Genomic DNA, 18,804 nt, shown 5'->3' on the forward strand with positions numbered 1-18,804 from the left:
ACTAGTGTTAATATTACAGTTACAGGTATGATAACTAGTACTGCTATTTGCCAATTTACATGCTCGTGTGAGCCATTTATGTCTTGTGAAGTGAATTTTGTGACTATATATTACAGGAAAGTATTTCACGGTGTTTTCGTGTTCTGAGTAATTGAAAACTGAAGACAGTGTTTCTGTCAAAGCAAGCACTTAATTACACAAAAGACTCAACTCAATAAAATCACAGGCTAAAGGACGAAAGCAAACAAAAATGACAGTTTCAAATCAGGAAGGGTTTTTTTCTAAATAATAATTTTCAATGAAAAGTTAGAGATGTACAACTTGGCAGTCAACACATAGTTGATTGGAGAGAGTATTGTAGAAAAGTTTGTAGTTCTATGTGTTTACAGAAAAATGGAGAACTTGGTAGGAAAGATGTAATAGTGGAAATTAATGAATATTTATTTGGGAGAGGCAATAATGCAAAAGGGAGAAGGGTATCTGGCATTACTGAAAGACGCCATTTTTTCATGTTGTCCAAGATATATCTCAGGTGGCACTTCTAGAGGTAATAGAAATTATGTTACCAGTGGCAACAATAACATCTGATTGTCTCAGTTTGTATAACTGCCTAAGGAATTCAGGATTCAAGCTTTCTGATAAGGTGAATGATTTCCAGTTTCCCTAATAAATTAATAAATGTGCAAGATAAACTGGGAAATGTTGTTTAATATGATAGAAAAAATTGCATTTGTTGACGTCTCAACATGGGCTTGGACAAAAGGAGCAGGGCACTATTGGTGAAGCTCTGTTATCAAAAAAACAATAATGCTGCAGCTGCACTCCAAGAATATCGCCGGCTGAAAGGACTACAGAAGCGTCCTCTTCCTCCACCTGCTGTGCAGAGCATGATGAAACTTGAGAACTGGGTGACGCTCCAGGAAGAGGTGGACGACCATTTGCACCACACATGGTTGCTGAAATCACAGTTGCTATGGCACGCAGCACTGTGCACAATTCCCGATCATCAGACAGTGTGTGAGGTGTATCGCAACAGTTAAACACCCAATAGCCCACTATATGGAAGATGCTTCTAATCATTGTCAAATGGTATCTGTACAAGATCCATATCATACAGCAGCTTGCAACACAGGACGCACAATAGCGCGTTGACTCCGCTCTCCACTTTCTTGCAAGGATTGAAGTTGATGAGGTCTGGCTGTGGACCATCCTATGGACAGATGAAGCTCATTTTTCTCTGACGGGCGAGGTGAACACACAGAACTGCCAAGTGAGGTGATATTCACAGCTACATTCATCACTGGCCCATTCTTTTTCGAACAGGTTGGCTCTCAAGGAGCAAAAATGTGCAGTGTGACTGGCCAGTGTTACTGTGATATGCTTCACCAGCATGTCATACTCACCCACCAGCAGAGACACGCATTGAACTCAACAGTTTTCATGGAAGATGGGGTCTCATTGCACACCGCTCGTGAAATTCACCTGTTTCTCCGAAACACATTTGGAAACAACCGAATTATCAGCCAATATTTCCAAACGCTTGGCCGACACTATCACCTGATCTCACACCCTGTCATTTATGGTTGAGGGGCTACCTGAGGGATAAGATTTGCCTGGAGAAGATTCACTCATGTGCTTCTCTGAAGTGCAACATATCAAGAGAGGTTGCCAGCATACCTATGGACATGCTTCGTTCTGTTGTGCAGAATCCAATCCTGCACTTTCAGACTCTTGTGGACACTGATGGGAGCCATACTGAGCCCCTTTTGTAGCAGTAGGGTTCTGGTATGATGTACCATAGCAGCACATTAAAAGTGTTTCAACTGAATTGATTCTGCATTATTTCTCTTTCCCATCTCGTTGACATTAATGCTACCAAGTTTGGTATTTGTACGGTAATTATTTTCTGTGTTATAATGTGTTAAATAGAAAAAGTTTAATTATAACCATCTGGATCAGATAATAAAGTAGAAGGTGCCAGGGACGCAGGGATGAATATTAAAAGTGATACAGAACATGCAAAATTTACTCAAAAATGTAATTTGGATTTTTTTTTTGCAAACACATTAAATAACTTCTCCCATTTATTTATGAAACCTTATATCCTCCATGTGACCACCCAAGCCCATGCGGCAACGAGCAATGCGTTCACTGATGTTCTCGATGACATTCACAAATGTCTGGTGGGCTATCATTAAAAACCATTTTAATTTCATCCTTTAACTGGTGTATTGTTTGTAGTTTGTTCAAGTATGCTTTTGATTTCACAAATCCCTACAAAAAGAAGTCAGGCATAAGATCACATTATCTGGCATGCCATTCCTTGTTGCCACACAAACAGATAACTTTTTTAGAAAACTTTTCATTCAGCACAGCAATCATTTCACCGGATGTGTGACATGTCGCATCATATTGTTGAAACCAAAAATTATTTTCATCAATAAGAGGGAAAAATCAATCACAAAGCATGTTTCGGTAATGGCTGCCGTTCACAGTGACAGCAGCTCCCTTATTTTGAAAAGTACGGGCTGATCACTCCTCCTGCTCAGGACCCACACAGTTGTGCATTGTGGATGCATCTCAACTTCCACAGTCACTCTTAGATTTACATTAACCCAAATTCTGCAGTTCTGCTTACTGATGTACCCACTAAGGTGGAAGTTGCCTCATCTGAGAAAATTATTTGAGTGAAGTTCTCATTCTCCATTTGTTGAGCTAAGACCCATTGAGCAAATCAATGTCTTTTTCCATAATCTACAGGCTTCAACTCTTGTGCAAGTTGAATTTTGTATGCAAGCACTTTCAGATCTTTTAAAAGGATTTCATGCAGTGAACTTTGTGACGGATTCAATTGCTGACCTCAGTGAACTAATTTTCTGAGGCCTACAGTCACGTTGCCATACACGACAGCAATGGTTTCTTGTGTTTGAACAGAACGTTTGAAACAGAACCCGTGGTCTCAAACTTCCAGATCAACTCCACAACTGAGGATTCAGTTGGAGCAGAATTATGTCCCAGTGTCACATGCAGTTCACAAAAGGTTGCCGTGGGACTTTCACTGTTTTTGTAATAACTTTTTATCACTTGGATACATTGCTCAGTTGTCATCTGCTCCATGACAAAAATAAATATCATACAATGATACTCACCACAGAAAAGCTATCAGGCTAATAATGTGAAGGATCACAGATAATAAACATGAAAAAACCATGGCTGTCAACCATCTTCTGACAAAATGGCACAAAATTCAAATTCGTCCATGCTTCTATTTGACATTTGAGCATAGAAAAGGGAAATATCAGTTTGCTGTTTTGCGAAAGGGAAATATGGCTTTGGTAACATCAGCTGTGGGGTTCAGTACTGAATATGTTCCAAAACAATCAAGTTAAAGACAGCAATTGTCATTCACAGCTGATTGGGAGCTAGCAGCTGAGGTGGCAGAGCTATTTCACAACTGTGGAGATGACAGAAGATGTGACCAAACTCGAGCTTGGATCGGGCGTTATTGTAGCTGTCCTGTAAACAACTAGCTGCCACTCACTTTGTTATTTTAATCAAAGTACAAATTACCAAAAATGGGAGGGGGTCCAATATGTAACATTTACCTACTAGGTCGGCCATTCTATCTCCTTGTAATTCAACTATTTGGTACACAGATTATGGTGCTCAAGGAGAAAGAAAACTGAACAAAAGAAGGCAACAGTGGAAAAAAGTAAAGTTTCTGATGAGGATTCATTAACACAGGCAAAGGCTATGTGAAGAGAGGAGTTAACGAAATGGGCAGATGGTGTTGCACTGCTCCCCTACCAAACGATGGTATACTACCAAACAACAATGTTTCTCGCTGAGTGAAATGATCTGCTGCCTACAATGAATTTATGAACAATGATCTTGATAGTATAAAAATGTTTCCACAGCTGTAGCCTTACATGAGTGATGATAAAGTTTTGGTGATGTTGTACCCTAATAAAAATAACAATCTCACCTGCAAGAAATAGTAACTGTCGAGATCAAGCTCCGACTCAGAAATATCACTGGGCTCATCATCAGTATCGGAGTCATCACTGGATGAACCATGAGGACGAGAGCTAGGAATGCCCCCTGCTGCTGTACCAGATGCTAGCCTCTCATTGCGAAGCTGTATTAGCATCTGACGATGATGTCTTCGTTGCTCAACAGCATGCTCCAACAGTGAGAACTGTTGCACATGGGCATGCTGTGGTGCCATACCCAAAGTGGATCCTCCCTGTAATGAGTAACCATCAATAATGTTTATGTGCCATAATATGTCATTTTGTAGGGCTACAAATTTGTAAGTCATACCTTCACAAGCTTACAACTACACACAAGAATGCAAGAGAAATGCCACACAACAGTATAAACAACATTTTCAGAAATTTTTTTGGTTATTTTAAATGGCATACATGGTTTCTTCAATCATTAAAGACAGAACTGCTATTAATTAAGGATAGCAGTCCCAGCAGAAGTAAAACATACTTGCAATAAGCAAATTAATTAGTTATATGTAAGAAATTGTCGAATTGCTGGTGCATATATTGACAGCTATATCATTGCAGACCCTACACATGTGTAGGGTCTACAATTATACAGTTACAATATGGCAAGAATTTATAACAACACTCCATATTAATTTCACCAGCATTCTCTTATGCAATGTACCAGAGATAAGCCTTGTGGCATTCAATGGCAATCACTTAAAGAATGGGAAATTATCTCATAATTTTAACAGTAGGAAACTACGGTACCTCAATGCAGGCTGCAAAATGAACAGAAGAAGCACAGACATATAGACTAAAGTGCACTTGAGGTGTACCAGGCTCTTTTGCTATGTGCTACTGTTGGCAATTTGTTTTTGTCAGTATTTTTGAATTGGGTTATAGTATTCAGCAGTCAATGTGAAACTCTGAGTCCACTTTCTTTTGGCACAATATGTGAACTGATTTGTTTGTGATAGAGAGAGAGGGGAGAAAATTGTATGTGCTAACTGACCGTCTGACGTGTAGTTTAGATCAAAGCCGAGGTTGGATCAGAATGCCTGAATTTTATTATAAGTTGGAAAAGCCAACAAATTTAAATGGACAAAAAATAACTTGTGCTGACTGACTGACTGACTCGTAGCAAAGCCCCCAGGCCTAGGTTTGGACGGAACATAACACTTTGGCTGAGAGTTGGTGAATACAATAAAACACGAAAGCCATCATAATCTGTTGTGCTGTACAGTCTGATACACACATTCATCATTGCAATCACCTGTTTATATGGCTTAATTCCAATTTTTTTCCAAAAATTCCAACAATGTTGGTAAATTCTGACCTAGCATAACAAAATACCAACTAAATTTATTTACAGACCATAGGAAAATACAAACAGGTATTCAGATTAACTAAGGACTATTGACTCACTATTTGTTGCATTTACTTCCCATCACTCGCAGCACCACCCAACAGAAAAGCTGCAATACACTGTTTGACATGTTAGGTTAAAGTTGTGAATGGAGAACGGGCATAGGGAATAGATAATGAGCAGCACAAAGTTTATTAATCTCGACTTCCAAAACCACATCAATGACCACATCTTTATACTTAAAACAAGCTAGACCTGGCCATCCATAGGATATCTACGCAGTATCTCAACAATTCACATTTCTCTGTATGTCACTGTATACATTTCTTGCCAAATAAAAATACAGAAGCACGTAAAACCCTACTTCTTACACTAGACAGGAATATTTATCAGAGAAAACAATGTCTGAAGGCATTTACCTGTGATGGAACACATGTGAAGCCCTGTGCACGTGGGAAGTAGTAGACTGTAACTTTATCAAAGCTGATTGACTTTCTTTTCTTTGGTGCTGGGCCTTCCGAGTCATCAAAGTCATGGCGGCGTTTCAGGTTGCTTCTTCTCTGTGTACAATTACTTGAACTTTCTGCAGCATCAAGAATAAGACCAATGTCTGTCTCTACAGAAGACTGACTTGAAGCACTTTCTGTGGAGCATTTGCCACCCATCTCTGTTTCTGATGCAGATGAAGTAAAATCAAAATAACTGGATGATGCACAACTTGAAGACTGTGGTTCAGATTTTGAAGACTCAACTGATGTTTCACCACCAGACTGCTGTACAGAATATGAAGCTTCACTTTCAACAGAACAGTTTGCCGAATCTTCAGTGAGCACATCTGGCTCTTGACTACTTGCAACTGCTTTTATGTCACCAGCCTGTTTTTCCAGATTATTAGAAGATATTTCAAGCTCATCTGGAAGCCTACCTAAAAATGAAGCAACAGAAATCCTGTCTTTTTCCCCATGCAAGAGAGAAGTCTCTGGGCTGTCTACGTTTCCAGCTACTAGAGTGGAATGATCACTGCACTGAACTCTCTCTTCTGTAAGTTCTGACCCCAACCCAGAGTCATTTGAACGATCGGACCTATCATTTGTCTCCAGAAGGGTTTCTTCTTGTCTGACTAAATAACTTACACTAAGTGGTTCCTCAAGTGTCCTATCTGTCTCACATTCCACTTTCAAACACTTATTTGAATCATTAGAACTTAAGGTTACAACTGTTTCAGTACTATTCATTTTACTGTCAATATGCTGCTCATCAGCAACTGTTACAATGCTATCTCTTGCCACTGCACTATCACAAAACATATCATCACCAAAAATTTCCTTTGAAATATCATCAGATTTTAATTTCAATCGCGTTAACTTGACAGTTGGATTCATTTTACTGTTAGTCTTCTCTTGAGAAGCCAGATTATTACTTCCCTCCACTAAGTTTTCATCACAGTTCAAGCCACACAACACTCTCTCACAAATTCTTTGGGTCACATCTTCATTATCGACCACATTAGGATGTTTGCATTCAAATTCTTTAGCGAATTTTTTGAAAAAACAGTTCAGATTCTTTACTGGCACTTTATTGCTGCATTCTCCTTGAAGAGTTTCATCCTCTTTTAGAAATAATATTGTGGTATTCCTTGAAATTTCACACAATGTAGCACATGCATGCAGCCTGCTTGCTGATGTTATCTTGTTGCTTAATAAACTTCTCTGGCTGACACCATCATCACTGGCATTCATCATGCATGCCAGCCACAGTCAGTGCTGTCCATCATGAAGTGCAGCATGGTGAGGCCACAGCTGTAAATAAAATCATCTTATTAGTTGTTTGTTGGTTCACAACATTCAAATATGGGCATTTATATACAATTTTATTTCTACTGGAGATATAGTGCTTTTGAGCAATGAAGTCTCAGATCACTGATATAATACAAGACACATTGGCATTTTACCTCTATCAGACCAATGTGAATAGTTTTAAAAGGGGACACAAAGGCAACTTTTTAAATGTGCAGGTAATGCAGTAGACTCCAGTTTTAGTGAAACTTATTTGTCTATGATATAAGCCACTTTAAGAACGACCTACACGAGGCAGAATGAGATCTTCAGATCACCGCTTCAGAATAGAGATTCCTTCACTACAAAGGTAAGGAATAAAAGAACCAGGGAAGATAAAAAAACTGAATTAAGAGATCCATAGCTCTATAAATGATATCTATTTTCCTTCAAATCTTCTTTTGCAGCTGTGTTTATGGTCATAAAAACCTGCAAATGTTTTGTAAAGTGTGAAGTACACCACTTCCATACAACAAGGAACTCCGGATGTCTAAAACATGAAAACCTTTTATCTATGAGATGAACATTCAACAATAATGTTTTGATATCTCATAAGTTACATCTTCATCTTCATAAGGCCAGCAAACATTGTGCAACATAAGAAGAGATGCTAAGGTGAATTCTGGGATGGTTCCATTAATAAGGCCATGGCCCTATTCTCAGCTAATCCTACCCTACTTCATATATGTCTATATATGTAGATATAACACTGGAGTTTGTCTGGCATGTGCGATAGTACTGTGCTGAATGGCCTAAGGATGCGTAAATAAATAAAACAAACATTCTTATATCTCCGTAATGACAAGTCTTCAGTTTAATAGATGACAGTATCTTCATCAATCAAGCACATGTTGCATAACTGCATCAACAATGAAAAATAAATGAAACTTTAAAAGTTGTTCGAGCCTTTAAATACATCATACCAATGGTATAGAGAATCACTGCCAACTGTGTGTCATCAATGGTGTGACAGTGAAACATGCTAGATATTCCAGTAAATATACATAATTTATACCTTAAAACCTGAGTTCAGTTGGTTTAAACATAAACAATATCAGATTCAATGTAAAAGATAAATCAAAATTACACTAAAAGATATGTTGGCTAAATTATACTGCAAAAAATGAAAAAAATATGCCGACACTAGATACATAATGATATACGTCTTAATACTTTAAATCATTTAGTCTAACAAGGATTAGTATCTGGTGTATATATTATTATTATTATTATTAATTGTAAGCAGGGTGTCAGATACAGAAGAAATGGCACTAAATAACTTAAAACACAATCACCATATGATGCATTAATTGTTCCATCACGCTTGAATTAATTAAAAAAGAAAGAAAGAACTACCCAGTACACCCCTTTTACGATTTTCGAAACTTACTTCCTCCCTCTATACTCACCCTTTTTAATATACAATGACTATTCGTAAAAACGAACGAATATGAGGAAAATATAACCCACCATGAACTACATACTGTTGGATCAATTCATCTCGAGAACATAAGAGGGGAGGGCCGGAAGCATGCTAGCTACAATATACGCTTAAGACAGATTACTTGTCGAAAATTTATATGTGAATGCCTACCATCATTATTCGACACGTTCACCATGCTTACCTCTGATACTAATAATGACCTGTATTTTCTGAACTTCTCCATTCTGCTTCAAAACATCTCCTTCGACAGCGCGAAATCAAAGCAACCGTCACTTACATCGAGTCCATTATCTTTTAGTTTTGGTAAGACGTATTCGTACGTAGCGCCAGTAACGGCACCACTGCAAACGTAATGACAACAAACCAACCTAAGTTACGCCTTCAAACCATATAAACAACTTCCCACCTCTGCTTGACATTGTACTAACGCTGAACATCGCTGTCACTGAACTGCAGTATTATCTATGGTATCAATCCTGGGCAGCGAAATCGATACAGCATGGGTTTCTCATCTCTGACTGCTGCGTGAAAGGAAATGGATGTGTATCTCCACCAATAATATTAGAAAAAGGCAATAAAGACGTAAAATAAGCGGGAACATATTCGAAAAATCTGCTCTCCCGACCACATCATAACTCACCAGAAGGCGAAGTACTTTATTCGTCTCGGTGCGTAAAAATTCATGTCCCCATATATTATAGAAACAAATATTTCATACCTGTTACTTCCCTGCACGATTACAGCAATTTCTGTTAGAATTCAATTTATAAGGTATGGTGTTAGTGCTGTTGTATGTTCAAGCACTGAATATTACACTACATAGGGTCGTGTATCACGTCTATCAGCATTAGATCCGATTCACACTTGACGTCAACGGACCGCCACGTCAAGTCACGGTCACGACAGAATGTATTGATGCTGGACATCACGTTAGTTCGCCCATTTCCAAACGGTGAAAGTGGGGATAAGAGATAGCCTATCATACGTGATGCAAAAAGTTGGGGTATAATATCGGAAATAAGGAACCAACAATGGTAGCATTTATTAATGGTCAATTCAAACTTCCTAACGTATGGTCTTCATCAGTTTTTTGTGGTTAAGTACTGAGAAGTGAAACATTATTTAGAAATATCGACATTTAACAGCGGAAATATATATTGTACGTAAAAACACATCAAACAATATTTATAAGTGAATAAATAGAGACTGTTTACCTTATCCATTATGTTTTCCCCCTTACGTAACTAATAACATCATAAAAACTATTTTTCTCTTTCATTAAGATTATGTTTTTGCTTAAAATATTTAATGAAGATTGTTTCATCAACTAATGTTACTTATACACAGTATATGTGTCTAATCTGTTCTGATGTTGTAAAATTAAATCATTTTTTGCTTTCAGACATCTAACCTACCTAAGGAAGAATATTCACTGGAGAAAATATCGAAGTCATCGTTGAACATCTGGAACTTACCACAAAAACAAGCCAAATAATACAATGAAGAATATAAAGAAACTAAAGCTGAAATCCACCACTAACAGGAATGAGCACAGCTAAAGAGGTTAACTTCCGACATCACAAGAAGATGACACAATCAAATCATTCTTCTTGAGAAACCTTGCTGATGATGTGATGTGACGTGACGTGACGTGACGGTCTGATGACAGCTTGTGAGAATGCCACCATTTGAAATGCAATGTGATATATTATGACATGACGTGACATGGTGTGGCAAGTATGAATTTGACTTTAGTTGTCAATAAGAAGTAGCAAAGAAAGTTCAGCTATAATCTAATATCAATAACACTGTAATTTTAATGATAATTAGTGTGACAGTAAACACACCTTGGTAGCGTAGCAGTTGACCTTTTATGTCACTCTTTTGTCCAGAAAAAAATAATCCTACAGTAAAAGAGAGATAAAAAGGTAATAATTTTTGCTTCAATGCACATGAAGTTTTTCTACCAATGAGGTTCTCCAAGTCGTTAGATGGTTGAGAACGCGGAACAAGTTATTCCTTCTTGAACCAAATATGGCTTCATTAAGATACATTTCGTGCAATTTTTTACTGTCTAAATATTAGCATTTTCTGGCTTTGTGTAATGCATAGGACAAGACGTACCGACAGTAGTTTTATTAGAGTATCAGAAAGCCACTTGAGACAACTAAGAGAGCTGCATCATAGAATCCAAGAAAGTCTTAGTGACAAACAAATGCTAAATGTAATTACTTGGACTAGAAACACAGGGAAGAGAGAAGTATTACATGTCTATGTCTACATCTATACTCTGAAAATCACCGTGAAGTGCATGGCATTGGGCTCAAAAGTAAAAGACAAAGCCAACTGGCATTAACTATGCTACATGATGTCCATAATTTTTTTCAGCAGAAAATCATGAAGTGAAATATTTTCAGAGTTAAATAAGACAAATGGTTTTTATTATAAATCAAACATGATATAATAAGATTGATAACCAAAAAATCAAAGACACACATTTCTTATTTTATTTATTTGGTACATGGTAAAAAAGTACCACACAGCCAATTTGCATTATAAATACACATTACAAATACGATCTTAAACATTCATTTTCAGTGCAGAGAAAATCTTACAGTAGATCTATGACGGCTTTTCTCAGGATGAACATACATAAGTACATTATGACATACATTACGAACAAATATTAAGAACAAGGTTATTAACAATAATAACACTCACTACAAGATCATTTTTGACAATACTCACATTCTTGTTTTTTTTTTACTTAACTATTGAGATCATTGAGATTTTTTTTTCTCTATTTGATACGGATTAGTCTCTAGTTAAAGGCTTTGTAAACAAATCTGCCAACTGTATATAAAAAAAGCGATAACTTCGATCTTTTGTTTTCAATATGTAGGTAACGGTATTTAATGTCTATGTCTTTGACATATTTGAGATAGTTTATATTTTTAATCAACTAAACAGCATTCTGATTATCAACTCCATTGAGCCACTAGTTTTTATAACTGAAAATCAAGTTCATTGAGAAAATTAAATAACCAAACAATGTCAGTAGCACCATAAGATGCTACTATCTATTTGGACTCTCGTTACACATTTCTGCCGACTTGAACACCATGACACAGATCCAGCTGCTGAAAAGCTCACATAGCCTGTTGCTGACCAACAAGTCTCGCAGTCACCAGCAGAGTCGCCATCAGAGTAGACCATATGTCCATTAGCTTTGTACCTTATGGTCATGTTATTGGTACCCTGCAGATACTTCATAAGCCGTTTAACAGTATGCCAATGTTCAAGATCTACTCACCATCCTCATGGTGAACATTGTGTTTAGCCACATGACAGTTGATGCAGACATTAAGCTACCAACAGCCTGTCAAAAGGGACTGTTGTCCACCCTCCTTTACCATGTGCTGGTTTTCAAGAGATTGTCCACTGCATAATATGGTTCCATGTTCCAAAGGAGTGGAATTTGAATAATCTATGCTGGACTTCTGAAGTAGATAAATGATGTATTCTTTCCAGCTTCTGTTAATTTTTTCTGCACAATGGTTATCTTCAGTTTCCATCCCACAGAAGTATTTGTCATTGAGCACAGCAATTTCAAACGTTGACTCCAGTGTTATCATAATGTTTTCCAATATTTTTGGAGACTTGCAAATGAACAAGCCATTATCTATATAATGTGTCAGGTATACGTTCAGGTCATATGTTAAAGCTTAGAAAACATACTTGCCCATGTCCAGTTTCTCAGATCCAAACACCATCAAATTTTGATTCCAAGAGGCTAGTGATCCTTTTAGTCTGTATAGAATCATATTCAGCTTGCAAACTATATTTGAATCCTCTAAAACAACACCTTTTCACTGCTCCATAGAAACTACTTCTTTCAAGTCTCTACCAAGGAATGCAATCTTAACATCAAACAGCCTGATTTCTGCATCACATGAAGTGGCTATGGCTATGAAAAATCTGAATTGTATCAAACCACAGGAGACGAAGTGTCTCCATACTCAATGCCTTCTCACTGTGAGTAGCCTTCTGCATATAATTTAAGTATAAAGCAGTCAGATTTTTCCCCTCAGAGTTACACATCACATGATGGACACATTTATAGACAACTGCCTTGCGATTGCATTGTAATACTACCAGGTTCCAAAGCTAGTTCTTCTTCAGAGAGCCATTTCCTTTCCCAACGCTTACTTCCACTTTTAGGATTCTCACACCATAGCTTTATCAAAAGTTTGAGGTTCAAAGATAATGGCAGAACAGGCTATATCTTTGTTCCAAAACTGAGCAGGTGCTAAAATTAGACTGACCATCAGATTCATCCTTTAATTTTCTTTCACTGGTTCACCATTATCATCCTCTCCAGATACCACTTCAATGCCTTCTGCAGCACTGTCCCCTAGCATATTTTTATTCCATAACCACCAATTTCCTTTCATTAAAATATACATTGCAGGAGATCGTTATTTTTTTCGATTCAGGATTGTAGAGGCGATAATTTGTACTCTATCCATCGTAACCAACGATGACCAGTTTACTACCCCCCCCTATGATATAAGCTGATAAGGAACATGTACATATGCTGCTGATCCAAACTTCCTCATGTGTTTTCCAAAGTGTTTTTCATACAATGTGATATTATCGTTATTTTTACTGGATTTATGATAGATTCAGCACAATTTACTGCCTATACCACAATTTGTGAGGCAATTCAGTACTGAATAACATAGTACATATCTAATCAATAACAGAAACATTTCCTCTCTCAATTCGGCCACTTTGTTGGGGTGTATAAGGACTTTTTTCCTCATGTTTTATTCCATTTTGTTTGAAATAATCTTAAAATTGTTTATTTATGAATTTAGTCTCATTGTCACTTCTCAGAACTCTGATTTTGTTCCCAGTTTGTCTATAAACCAATCTCTGAAATTTCAAAAACACAGGGAAAATATCACATTTAATTTTAAGAAAAAGCACAAATCTGTGTAAAAGTTGATCAACGTTGATAATTCTGCACAAATTTTCCAAGAGACTGTTTTCTCATCCATCCACTCACATCTGAGTGAATAAATCGCCAGAAACTTATTATCTTGTTTCCAAATTTGAATTAAACGATTTTCTCTTAATTTTGCCAAACTGACATAATTCACAATGAACATCATCATCTTTCTTCATTTTCAAACCAGAAACGAACTGAATTCACATCAGCCATATTCGTCAGGCATTTGAAGTGACCAAGTCTCCCCAAGAGAGATCACTGTGGAAGTCAACAAAGCAGGGTTTAACTGTACCAGATCTGGACGATTAAACATCATTTGATAACACTGACTGTTCATCTTAATTCCCACTGCAGCTAGACCTGAATTGTGAATTTTCATTCTCTTCATACAATGAAGGCTTTCATGACTGGATATCAGTTTTTTATGAGTCTTCTGGGCTGTATGGCTGTGGACAAAGAAACTTTTCAGTTCCTAACATTAAGTTTTCTGAAACCAAAATTTTACCTAATATGACAAAGCATTAACCACATGAAACTCAATGATATATGGATAGGGGGTCTTTAGTCACAATGGATAAGTTTTTATCCTTGATAGGCGACAATCTATAGTTAAGTTTCATCTCTGACGAAGATAATCTCTGCTGTTCACTTGTAAACCCGACATTGCTCACTTGACACATTATTTATGTCGCCCTCCAACGTCTGCCCCGTCAGTTGGCAGGACCCAGCATCACCAAAAGCATTTCCAAATATGTCCAGCATGGCTCTGGACAAAACACCACGAACCAGAAAGTTTATTCCACCATGGCCATACAATCCAGAAGACTCATCAGCAACTATTCCATTCTCTTCTTGTCAAAAATGATTTATATTTCTCTTTTGTGACTGCTCCCACCAACAATAAATTTTTCCATAGCTTACAAATGTGTAGCATGTTTTCCAAAATGTAAGGCTGCGACAGTATGTCAGTGGATCCAACATCTTCTGTTTTCACAATTTAGCTTTCTCCAATTTAAACATAGGAGTCATCAGATTAACTTGGTTTAAAAGTATTAAAATGATATTTGTGTGACATACGTTATCAACTAACCAAATAGTTTCGCCACCTGGAGCAGAAACATTCGCTTGTTCTTCATTCAAAGACTGGTGCTCAGAATAATTCTTGTGTTGAGCCCTCGCTAAAAGTTTTCTGCACTCAGATTTAAAATGTTCCCCTTTGTGAGAATAGTAAACTTCAACATCTTTTCTACTGACATGTTACACAAGCGGTTATTCTTTGAATTAACAATGTTTGTCTTGTTAACGTTAAAATAAGTTGCTGCAATAGCTATTATCTTCATCACATTCAAAAGTATTTGTTCCTCTTTAAATAATATTAGAGTCAAATTATCGAACATTTGTGATCATAAGCAAACAGTCCAAAAAAATTTAAATTTCGCCGGCAGACTTCTCAAAATTTTAACCATTTTGTCAACTTCTTTAACAGGTTTACCAATGTCAGTTAATGCTTGAACCAAAGACTCAACTTGATTGACGTGTTGTGTGACTGCATAAGTTGGCGACATTCTGTAATTAAAAAAAAAAGTCTGCTTCAGGTGCATCTCATCTCATTAATTGCATATTGTACACTTCATAACACACTCCAACTGCTCAAACTCCATCGCAGTAGATAGAATCAGTATCGCCTTGCACTTACGTCGTCACAAGTTATTTGACAACCACCAACCTCATTTGCCTTGGTTGCATGCTCTCCACGATACCAAGAATTTTTTCGGCATGAAAAACATTTGCAACTGACATTTCCATAACCGAAAATTCCTTTCGTCAAATTTTTGGATACTGCAACTATTCAGTTTATCACCTTCAACGTTTTCCCTTATGGCGAAAAGCAGCACGTAATATACCCAGGAACGTTATCGAACATGATTGTTTTTGTGGTCTGGGTGTAATGGCGTAGGGCGGATCGAACTCCAGATCTTTGAACTGGGTACTCTCACCAGTCAACATTATAGCGACAGTGTACTCCGTCCCCATATGCATCTTTTCAGGGCGCATTCGGCCCTGACTTCATTTTTATGGATGACAGCATCGAACAGAGGAGATTGAAGATCTTTTGGAATGAGAGGATATTTGGCGAATTGACTGATCTGCCCATTTCCCTGAATGATACCCCACCAAGCACATGAGGGATGCGTTGGAGAGATGTACTGCAGCAAGTCCACATGCTGCAACGATCATCCAGCAATTATCAACCGTGTTGTTTGAGGAATGGAATGCCCTACCGCAAGAACTCTTATCAACCTTGCTTCCAGCGCGGGAGCACGCTGCACGGCGTGCATTGCCATCTATGGTGATTACACATCCTATTAAGAACCATGTTCCGTCGTTCATAGTGTCCACGAGACCATCATGAATCACAATGACTTCAGTGCGATTAATGCCTTATTTAAAGTGACATTTCTGCTTGTCTCATCGTGTGTTTCTTTCAGTTACCTTCTGTTCTATACTGTAGCAGTTCTTTTAAGTGTTGTCCAAGTTGCAGAGAGCTATATTAATTCCACTGACTCTTCAAATATAAGTTATTTTCGTCTTTAATTTTTGCACTCCAGTGTATATACGTACGCGATTGTCTATAATTTCGTTTAGTACGATTTGAAAGATTGAAATAAGATCTGAGCTGATTAACACAACTGCCCTTTACTAGAAACCAAGCATGTCACAGTAACAACGATGACACAAAAAAACAAAGAGACATGTTTTACAACGTCTCAGAATGAACATACACAATGACTATGCTGAACGAATATTATAAACAAGTTTATTGGCAATAATAACATTCAATATAACACGTTCATTTTTGACAGTACTATGTATCAGAGTCTTCTACAGAGTAGCGCGCTCTTTAAGCAACAGTGCAGCTGCAGCGGTGGGTTCCATGTGATATATGAAGGGCAGACAGTGTGGTTCAAATTCGACGAATGTACTACGACTGGTGCGCAGTCAGTCAGATCAACCTGTTTGGAACACGTTCTGTGCTTGTGCATGACAATTTTTCTGCAGACTGAGCAACTCTTTTGTAGGAATCGACACTGATCGTATTAGATTACATTGAGCGCATTTCAGTTTGCCCTATTCGTTTAGGAGACACCAAAAGCTTATTGATGGTAGTGCTCAAGTTGACATGTAAAGAGTTTGCTACAGCTGTACATTGTTGTGTACTAAAAGAAAAAAATGAACACAGTAAACGAGTTCAGACATGAACCTGCGCTGAAGAACTCGTACAGAATGTTACATTTTGTCCTATATGAAGAGACAATGCGTCGGGTGTACCTCTAAAAAGAGCAAAATGACCTTCACTATCCGTGATACACACTGATGATTTATTAAGTAACTTCAGTAGCTGCAAGGAATCGTTCACAATCGACGTTGTTACATAATTCCCTCAGTAGGGAAATTATTGGGCGAACAGTACAATATAATTAGAATTGAGTGTGGCATACGCACATTATACACTGCCTAAAAAAAAAGTGAAGCATTCAGAAGACATGGTCGAGTGTCATAGTATCGATTAAACACTGGTTACACGATAAGTCACACAAATCTGATACCTACAAGCAGAACTCTTGCAGGTGCAACAAATCCACTAAGAGACAACCTACACTATACTTCCCTGTCACCTGCTGGAACATTTCTGTGCAGTACGGGATCCTTACCAGTATTGACAGAGGCCATCGAAAACGTTCAAAGAAAGGCAGCTCGTTTTGTATTAGCGCGAGATAGAGGAATGATATGCGAGTTCTGGCGGCAGTCATTAACACATGACGTTCTTCGTTGAGGCGAGTTGTTTTCACGTAATTTATGTATCCAACTTTCTACCCCAAATGCGAAAATATTTTGTTGATGCCCAATCACATAGGGAGCGTAATAAAGTAAGAGAAATCATAGGTCGCACGGAAAGATTTAAATGTTCATTTTTTTCTCACTCGCTGTTCGAGAGTGGAGCGGTAAAGAAACAGTGTGTCGGTGGATCTATTAACCTTCCTTCAGGCACTTAAGTGTGAACTGAGGAGTAGTGATGTAGATGCAGATCCAGATGTCACTTGAACTTCCCACACATGCACACCATTAGCTTGCAAATCTCTGTGACAGGTAGATCAGCCATGAGAGTGCATTAAAGTTGTTCTTTTTTAAAGTTGTCACCAAATCTAGTAGATTGAATAAGGGGGTGTGAACAGCGAAAGATGATGAATGATCTCTGTCAAGAATGCGGACATGTGAGACAGTTATCAGCATCCGACAGAATTTGGAAGGCAGGTCGAACCGCGCTACATTTAGATTTGTGGGGCATTCAGATGTGACAGTGGCCCGATGTTGGAGTGCATGAGAACATGAGGGCAGCGCTTCATTCAGATTTTGTTTGTCAGCTAGGCTTTGACTTCGCTTAAATCTCTGACGATGGTGTTGCTTTCATAGAACCTTTGTAAAACGACTATTAAATCAAGGCGCACCTTTGACGTTCCTGAAAACCTTGCTTGGCACATAAATGTCTAAGGAGTATTGAACAATTCTTTTGAATTTTATGTACTTGTGTTCCACAACATCAGTCTCCGAACTTAATATGTGATGTGAACTACTCAGATACTCTACAATTCGTATCATGTCACTCCTGTTAAGGAAAAATATCTTCCTACCTTCCTTACCATTTCTTGTAACACCCGAAGTGAATTATGCTATCACAGCCTTAAGATAACTAATGCCCTCCTGTAGTTAACTCATTCGAAAAATTAATTGTCAAAGACAAGACATTCAGAATAATTCGGAACGAATATTTGTCCTTGACACAAGGCTTGATCGGATGACTATTCCACTCTATATCTGTAAATAGGAATAGTCTCGTATCATACAGGGTGTTTCAAAAAGGACCGGTATATTTGAAACGGCAATAAAAACTAAACGAGCAGCGATAGAAATACACCGTTTGTTGCAATATGCTTGGGACAACAGTACATTTTCAGGCGGACAAACTTTCGAAATTACAGTAGTTACAATTTTCAACAACAGATGGCGCTGCAAGTGATGTGAAAGATATAGAAGACAACGCAGTCTGTGGGTGCGCCATTCTGTACGTCGTCTTTCTGCTGTAAGCG

General features: G+C 37.8%; 1 protein-coding gene across 6 annotated transcripts in view; it reads right to left on the reverse strand.

Moving 5' to 3' along the window:
- LOC126190720 (uncharacterized) overlaps positions 1–18,804 on the reverse strand; it is a 216,204-nt gene that overhangs the window by 17,510 nt on the left and 179,890 nt on the right. For 5 of the 6 annotated variants that reach the window (XM_049931198.1, XM_049931195.1, XM_049931197.1 and 2 more), the window contains 2 exons: positions 5,784–7,163; positions 3,986–4,246 (listed from right to left, as the gene is read on the reverse strand). In XM_049931198.1, the coding sequence (XP_049787155.1) occupies positions 3,986–4,246; positions 5,784–7,106 (1,584 nt within the window). In that variant the 5' untranslated portion in view covers positions 7,107–7,163. Of the gene's footprint in view, positions 1–3,985; positions 4,247–5,783; positions 7,164–8,824; positions 9,103–18,804 lie in introns of those variants that run through there. The other variant, XM_049931199.1, reaches the window with a different exon arrangement.

The sequence above is a fragment of the Schistocerca cancellata genome, chromosome 6 (genome assembly GCF_023864275.1).
Source record: "Schistocerca cancellata isolate TAMUIC-IGC-003103 chromosome 6, iqSchCanc2.1, whole genome shotgun sequence".
In the NCBI taxonomy this organism is placed as follows: domain Eukaryota; kingdom Metazoa; phylum Arthropoda; class Insecta; order Orthoptera; family Acrididae; genus Schistocerca; species Schistocerca cancellata.